The 8,971-nt window shown below is 41.8% G+C and overlaps 1 protein-coding gene across 1 annotated transcript in view; it reads left to right on the top strand.

Annotated features, from left to right (window-relative positions):
* Positions 1–6,271, top strand: part of gucy1b1 (guanylate cyclase 1 soluble subunit beta 1) — a 122,829-nt gene extending 116,558 nt beyond the window's left edge. The window contains exons 9-10 of the mRNA XM_060851487.1: positions 3,264–3,418; positions 6,108–6,271. Coding sequence (XP_060707470.1) covers positions 3,264–3,418; positions 6,108–6,231 — 279 coding nt within the window. The 3' untranslated portion in view covers positions 6,232–6,271. The remainder of the gene's footprint in view (positions 1–3,263; positions 3,419–6,107) is intronic.
* Positions 6,272–8,971: the final 2,700 nt, after the last annotated feature.

The raw sequence follows: 8,971 nt of genomic DNA on the forward strand, positions 1-8,971 counted from the left end.
ACTAAGAACCTCTTACCGCTAATGGAGTCAGGTGTTACTAGGGGACATAGCTTTAAATTAAGGGGTGGTAGGTATAGGACAGATGTTAGGGGTAGATTCTTCACACAGCGGGTTGTGAGTTCATGGAATGCCCTGCCCGTATCAGTGGTGAACTCTCCTTCTTTATGGTCATTTAAGCGGGCATTGGATAGGCATTTGGAAGTTATTGGGCTAGTATAGGTTAGGTAGGATTCGGTCGGCGCAACATCGAGGGCCGAAGGGCCTGTACTGCGCTGTATCCTTCTATGTTCTATGTTCTATTCCTAGCCCCTGACCTGCTGTTTTGGCCGCTATGTTTATGCAGTCAGTCCAGTTGAGTTTCTGATCAATGATAACCCCCCAGGGTGGTGGTAGTGGGAGATTCAGTGATGGTTACACCATTGAATGTGTGGCATGAGTGTTACTTGTCACTTGTCAGCCCAAGCCTGGATATTATCTATATCTTGTTGCATTTGAACACAGACTGCTTTAGTACCTGAGGAGTCGCAAATGGTGCTGAACATTGTGCAGTCTTTGACAAACATCCCTGCTTCTGACCTTAGGGTGGAGGGAATGTCATTGATGAAGCAGCCTAAGATGTTGGGCTTAAGACAGTACCCTGAGGGACTCCTGCAGAGATATCCTGGAGCTGAGATGACTGACCTCCAAAACCACAGCCATCTTCTTATCTGTCAGGTATAACTCCAATCACTGGAGTGTTTGCCCCTGTCCATGCTGTGCAATTCCAGTTTTGATTCCAGTTTTGCTCAGGCTCCTTGATGCCATACTTGGTCAAATGCAGCCTTGATGTCAAGGGCTGTCACTCTCCCCACGTTGAAAATTCAGCTCTTTTGTCCATGTGTGGACCAAGGCTGTAGTGAGGTCAGGAGCTGAGCGACCTTGGCAGAACTCAAACTGGATGTCACTGAGCAGATGCTGCTTGATTGCCATGTTTGCTGAAGATCGAGAATAAACTGGCGTGGTAATTAGTCAGGCTTGATTTGTCCAGCTTTTTATATACAGGACATAAGTGGGCAATTTTCCACATTTTCGGGTAGATGCCAATTTCGTAACTGTACTGGAACTGCTGAGCTAAGGAGCGGCAAGTTCTGGGACACAAAGTGAATTGGTGTTGAATGGGGATTTGGGAAGGAGATGGTTTTGCTTTCCAAGCCGCTAGACTGGGAAGTTATTTCTTGGTTTTGCTCTTTATATTTCTCCAGTTATCAACTTCTTAGAAGTTCTGAGAAAAGATCTCATTCTGTAAGAAATTTTTGTTTTAAAAGTGGGTTTACATTGACCGGTGACTTTGGAATTCAACATATAAGTTCTATATGGTTATAATACAACCTATTGTCGAAATATTTCATGAAGACCTAGTACTCATCATTTTTGAACTGGCAAAAGGCAATTTGTTTTCTTCCTTAACTATCGATGTGAATGGACATTAATGTTCCAAGAGGATTAGGCTAGATTGTGGATATTAATTTTGTCTTATAGATTAACAATTTATTAACTTCAGCAGAACATAGATAATTTTTGTTCATTTGACATTATAAGTTGGGTATCTAAGATCTATTATTTTAAAAATTTAATTAGAAAGAATTGAGCAATTCTGTGGGATATTGAATTAAAACATATGCTTTAGTTCCACTGTTAATAAGGGAGGCTAATTTGGTTTAGCTTCCAATGTCATAACGTAATTGGTACTCATTCAGGATCAGTGTTAGAAGTTTCCTTAGTACTGTTGCAGCTCATGACTACAGCTAACTTAGCAGAGTTAGTCAGCTGACTGATAAACTTGCAAGGGTAAACTAAGATGGCAGCTATTATATTAAAGCCGTTGGGCTTAATTGAAATACCAGGGAGGCCAAATGAACCAGGCAGTACAGGCATGAATCAGTGAATCTTCTGTTGTAGTAAGGCAATTGGAAATGAGAGAATTGGAGAAGAAATTCCAAAAGATTTAAACTTGAATTCCAAAATGTGTTGAAAAACTGGAAGTGGAGGTGAGAAGAGATGCTGCTTAAGCAAACGAAACTAAAAGTTTGGGAGAACTTGGTTAAGGAAAGGTGGAGACAACATATGCACTTTACTTTGGGGTAGATACAGTTTTCAACTAGTTTTAACTGATTCCTCCTGAAATTTTCCACATGTGAAGATCCCTAAGTGATTGTTTTATGGGGGACACTGTGGCAAGTTCACAAATGTACTTTTAACTGGGGATGGTTTGGGACTGTGGTTTTTTTGTTTAATCAATGAACTCAACTTGAGGAAATGGAAGTCATGCATAGTCACTAGCACTTAAGTTTACACTGCTAACCTTCATCCAGCTAGATTGTTCATCAGTGATTCTTTGCTAAGTGAGAAATTTTGATTTCTATATTCAATCTTAATGCTATGTTCTGCTGAACATGGACCCAAGAATATTGGGGTAGCATGGTTGTTTAGTGGTTAGCAGTGCTGCCTTGCAGTGCCAGGGACCTGGGTTCGATTTTACTCTTTGGCGACTGCAAATTCCACACGGACATTCTCCAATTGTCTGCATAGGTTTACTCTGGTGCTCCAGTTTCCTCCCAGCCTAAAGATGTGCAGGTTAGGTGGATTGGTCAGGGGAAATGCAGGTTTACAGGGACTGAGTGGGATGCTGTTCAGAGTGTTTGTCTGGACCCAATGGGCCAAATTAATTGCTTCTACACTGTAGGTTTCTATGATTGATGTATCAAAATGTTTCTTGGTTTCTACTGTTCAATGTTGCTACCCAAATTAGAAGTAATTTGAATATTTGTATGTGCGCAAATCTCTGCTGCCAGTGTTAAATGAGTTTAAGTGGCTACGTGGCCACAATTGTCAATTTTTTGGTGAGCAAGAATCCCATAGGATATTTTAATCAACCTGTTCAGACACGTTATCAGGAGAGCTGAACTTGAACCTTCTGGCCCAGAAGTAGGAACATTACCACTACACTATAAATCCCCACAACTAATATAAATTACCCCCAGTTTGCCTAATTTTTCAAATTCCTGTTGATCTGGCTCATTTTAATTGAACATGAATGGCAAAATCATTGTTAATGTGTTAAAACTCACTGAATCACATGCTTCCAGTTGTGTGCGGAGGTATTTTGACGTCACAATGTCAGATGTTTCCACTCCATGTGTAAGAAACAGCTGCTTGTTGTTCTATCTCCTGAGTTCACTATTAGTTTGGAATATTTTGACTGTTTATAAATTCTATCACTTCAGACCACTATAGGTATTCACACTGGGGAAGTAGTCACAGGTGTAATAGGCCAGAGGATGCCTCGCTACTGTTTGTTTGGAAATACCGTTAACCTAACAAGCAGGACAGAAACCACAGGAGAAAAAGGGAGAATCAACATTTCGGAATATACATATAGGTGAGCAGCTGTTCAATCTGTAATAATTAAATTTCTGCCTGTTTGCATTTTCTGATTGTGATGATTTTATTTGGTCTGCAGAGCCTGTCCAATTCTGCCCCAGCCTCCTACTGGGCCTCAGGCCTATATCCCCAAGCCTTGCTTCAGCCTCATTTACTGGACAGCTGGCCCATTGCTTTCTCAATTCATTGGCCTACTTCTGGACTTCTGATAACACTGAGGGGAAGAAGAAATGGGAACAGCATCAAATGAGTCACAATGATGGGGGATCTCCTCTGCTCTAAAAGAAACCAACCCCAATCTGTCCAATCTCTCTTCATAACTGAAATCTTCTAGCCCAAGTAATATTCTGGTAAATGTCTGTATCTCCTTGTGTGGATTCCAGAACTGCACACAAAACTCCAACTGCCACCCTAACCAACACTTTGTTCAGTTCCAGCAAATTTGCCCTACTCTTAAACTAATGAAGGGATCATACCATATGCTGCCTTAGCTACTTTATCTACCTGTCCTGATACCTCAAGGGCTCAGTGTACATGCAAACCAAGGTCTCTTTGATCCTCTGAACTATAACTTATCATGTATTCCCTTGCCTTGGTTGGCCTGCCATGTATCCAGTTTGAATTCCATTTGCCACTGATCAGCCCGTTTGACTAGCTCATCTATCTTGTTTTCAGGACATCCCAGATAGCCTCCTATTTCAAGGAGTGCCATTTCCCCTCCTATGTGATCAACAATGCCCCTCCAGCACATCATCTCTACTTCTTGCACCTTCATCCTTGAACCCTACCCCTCCAACTTCAACAAGGATGGAATTCCCCTGGTCCTCATCTTCCACCCTACCACTCTCCGGATACAGCACATTATCCACTGTCATTTCTGCCACCTACAATCAGACCCCACCAATAGAGATATATTTCCCTCACCAACCCTCTCAGCATTCCCAGAGACCATTCCATGTGCAACTTCCACCAACCCACCCACCACTCCTGGAACCTTCCCTTGCCACCACAAGAGGTGTAAAACCCACACCCACACCTCACCCCTCACCCCCATCCAAGAGGATCCGACCACATTCGGCAGAGATTTTTCTGCACAACCCCAGTGTCTATTCTTCTTGATGTTGTCGCTTCTGCATTGGGGAGACAGGCGCCAGCTCATGGGACATTTCAGGAAACATCTCTAGGACACGCACCAAACAACCCCACCACCCTGTGACTGATCACTAAAACTCCTCCTCCCACTCTACCAAGGACATGCAGGTCCTGGGCCACCACCTCCAAATCCTAGCCACCCAAGGAATGCAGGAAGAATGCCTCATTTTCTGTGTTGGGACTCTTCAACCACACAGCATCAACGTCGACTTCACCAGTTTCCTTATCTCCCCTCCCCAACTCATCCCCAGTCCAATCCTCCAACTCGGAACCACCCTCTTGATCTGTTCTACCTGTCCATCTTCCTTCCCACCGATATACTCCACCCTCCCCTTCACCATCACCCCTCATTTGCATCTACCTATCACCTTCCCAGTTACCTCACCCACACCCTCCTGTTTATCTCTTAGCCATCCCTTCCCACACTCCCCACAACATTCCAGACAAAGGGCTTATGCCTGAATGTCAACTCCTCTGCTTCTCCTTGCCTGATCTGCTTTGCATTTCCAGCGACACACCTTTTGACTTTGATCTCTAGCATCTGCAGTCCTCACTGGCTCCTAAGATTATGTTCTTGACTATTTAACACTCCACCAATTTTTGTATCATCTGCAAACTTACTGATCTTATGTTCAAGTCTAAATCATTGAACCCCGTGGACTCCACTGGATACAGACATCTCCTTGGAAAAATGCCCCTCAACCTGAATTTTCTGTTTCCTGCTCAGCCAGTTGTAGATCTAATTTACCAAATTTCCTTGGACCCCTTGGCCTTTTACCTTTGCTATCAAACTCCCATGCAGAAACTTACCATAAGTCTTGCTGAAGTCAAAGTAGACAGCAACAAAAGCATGGCCCTCATCTGCACCTGGTCACCTCTTTGAAAAATTCAGTCAGGTAGATCAGATGTGACCTTCACTGAACTAAACCATGCTGATTATTCTTGGTTCATCCCTTCCTCTCCAAATGGAGACTGATTCTGCCCCTTAGAATTGCTTCCCTGCCATTAGGGTTAGACTGACTGGCCTATAGTTTCCTGGTTTGTCTCTTGCTCCCTTCTTGATATCAAAAATGGTACCACATTGGATGCATCTCTCCTGTGGCCAGAGAAGAATTGGAAATTTTTGCAAATAATTTTTGCTGTTTCCTCCCGTACCTCACTGAACACCTTGGGACATCACAGAATCATCCTCATATCCTTCACATTTTTTGTTCTTTCTGGTTTAGCTTTGTTCCAGGTTGCGCTGAAAATTATCGGGTAAAAAATGAGGTCTGCAGATGCTGGAGATCACAGTTGAAAATGTGTTGCTGGTTAAAGCACAGCAGGTTAGGCAGCATCCAAGGAATAGGAAATTCGACGTTTCGGACATAAGCCCTTCATCAGGAATCATTCCTGATGAAGGGCTTATGCCCTAAATGTCGAATTTCTTATTCCTTGGATGCTGCCTAACCTGCTGTGCTTTAACCAGCAACACATTTTCAACTGTGCTGAAAATTAGTTAAATGATCCTAATCATCAACCTATTTCTTAATTAGGTGCCTAATGAGTCCGGAGAACTCAGATGAACAGTTTCAACTCGAGTACAGAAATCTGATTAACATGAAGGGTAAGAAAGAGCCCATGAAGGTTTGGTTCCTGTCCAGAAAATACAAAGGCTAAAGGGTGATTCATCAAGGAATAATTTACCATTTGGACCTTTTTCAACAGTGGAAGAAAGAATTTAATAAATGAAGAATTAACATTCGCAATTGAAATATAATCATTTTATATACATTGTGACAAGTACAAAGTTGTTCAGTCTTAAGGTTGCAAAGATTTTTTTCTCATTATTCTTCAGTAAATGTCATGTAAATCAATTAACACTAAGTAGGATTTAGCTGCTTTTCTAAACAAGGACTTGCTGATCTGTCAAGTTTGGCTATGACATGCTAAGTAATTAAGGATATTTATGTTCTGCAGAGTCAGTTACAAAGTACCATTTTGCATGAGACCAGTAAAAATAGACGCTGCTGTCAGTATGTTGCCAACACCCAAGCTAGAAAATTCATTATCTAACCAATTTAGGATATTGAATGGGAGGAGATAGCGAGTGTAAATGAGAGGGGATATTGGGGAGGGAGTGTAAATGGGAGGGGAAATTGGGGAGGGAGGTAAAATTTGATGAAAGCTTCTGCTGTCCTGATGTAAGATGATGAATCAGGACTAAAGTTTGTAGTAAAACTAGCCACACTTGAGGATTTAGGGTGCATAAAGCTCAGATTATACTAGAGAAGCAAGGTTGCTCTTGTTATTTGTCTGACAAGGATCAAGCAAAGATTTTACTCTGGGTGGCTGGCAAATTCTAGAAGTAGCAGCAATCTATCATAAATATGTCTTCCTTTTCCAGTGGGTTTCTCGCAAGTGGCAACATATAATTGGTGAAATCGCAAGAATTTCCAAATCTTAGAAACCTGTCTGTAGTTACTTTTTGTAAGTATGTTACAGTAATGTTTTGTAGTACCTGATATCGCACTTGATTTGAGAATCTTCAGATTGGCGTCTCACATGACACTTTTCACCCAAGGCCACAAACATGGTTCAGTACATGTAGACAATGCTGAAATATTCCACTGGAGAACATCTGCTGAAAAGTTTCACTGCAACCTGTATTACAATGTTTTGGAGTAGCGTCGAGTACCTTTATTTGTCATTTCTACCATATAACAGATACAGTAAAAATGAGACCGCGTTCCCCCAGGACTGAAAGTGCTATATGGACAACACTGACTACACAATTCTACATGGTATTAAGTGCATAAGAAATTCAAAATGTGTGAGTTACAGTGTAATAAAAAAATGATAAAAGACATTTTTCAGGCAACAATTCAAGGTCGTGCAAAGAATTTCAGTTGTGAAAGAGTCCGATCATGCGGTGTTAAGACGAAACTGTTGCACAGTCAGATCGTGAGAGACCGAATGCTCCGGTATCTTCTGCCAGATGGCAGAAGAGAGAAGAGTTTGAGTGAGAGGTATGTGGGATCTTCTACAATGCTCTTAGCCTTTTGAATGCAGCATGAGGTGTAAATGGAGACCCCGACGATCCTCTCAGCTGTCTTCTGTTGTTATAGGGTCTTATGCTCAGAGACAATACAATTCCTGAAACAGGCAGTGATGCAGCAGCTCAGGATACTCTCAATGAACCCTCTGTAGAATGTGGTGAGGATGGGGTCGGGCAGGGGGGAGGTGGAAGGTGGGCTTTCCTCTGCCCGGCGCAGAAAGTTTCATGAGTTGTCTGTGATCTGTTTTAAAATCAAGTATGAGGTATCCATTTTGGGTCCATTAAAAGGTAGATCAGGATACTTTCTGGATGGTATGAAGTTAAATACAGTGGATATCCAAAGAGACTTAGTTCAGGTGCGTAGGTATTTTAAATTTCGCAAGCAGGTGCAGAAAATAATCCAGGAAGCTAGTGTAATGCTGGCTTTTATATGTGGAGGACAGGAGTGCAATGATGCAGAAGTTATGCTGCAGTATTTTAGAATCCTGGTTAAGTTCTACTTACAGTACTGTGAACAGATCTGGGCATCACACCCAAAGAACGATATATTGGCCTTGGAAGGAAAACAATGTATGTTTTCAAGAATGATACTTTCAGCTGTGAAGTCCAGGTATGAGAAGAAGTTATACAAATTGGGCCTGTTTTCTCTGGAACTTAGAAGGTTAGGAGGTGATCTGATCATAGATTTCAAGATTTAAGCAGGAAAAGACCAAGTAGATATTGAAACTATTTCCACTGGTTGGAGGTTCGAGAATTAGGGTGCATTGTCTGAGAATTAGGGCTGGACTGTTCAGGAGAGAAGTTAAGAAGCACTTTTACACACAAAGGCTGGTAGAGATTTTGACATTCTCTTTCACAAATGACCATTGATGCCAGATACTGATTTTAAATTTTAAAATCTGAGAGAAATTTTTGTTTAGTAGAGGTACATGGATTTAGACTACACAGCAGTCATTCATTAATTGAATCGTGGAACAGGCTTAACTGGCTGAATGACCTACTTTTGTTTCTATGAAACATCACAATTGGGCTAGTAGTTATTGTTAAGTGAGGACCCTGCTGAAAGTTGTGATTAACTGTAGTTGAAATAGCTTGAGGTGAAACATGACTTTGTGCTTGGGAAATCATGTCTCACAAACTTGATTGAGTTTTTTGAAGAAGTAACAAAGAGGATTGATGAGGGCAGAGTGGTAGATGTGATCTATATGGTCTTCAATAAGGCATTCAACAAGGTTCCCCATGGGAGACTGGTGAGCAAGGTTGGACCTCATGGAATATAGGGAGAACTAGCCATTTGCATACAGAACTGGCTCAAAGGTGGTGGTGGAGGATTGTTTTTCAGACTGGAGGCCTGTGATCAGT

Source organism: Hemiscyllium ocellatum, chromosome 36 (genome assembly GCF_020745735.1).
Source record: "Hemiscyllium ocellatum isolate sHemOce1 chromosome 36, sHemOce1.pat.X.cur, whole genome shotgun sequence".
In the NCBI taxonomy this organism is placed as follows: domain Eukaryota; kingdom Metazoa; phylum Chordata; class Chondrichthyes; order Orectolobiformes; family Hemiscylliidae; genus Hemiscyllium; species Hemiscyllium ocellatum.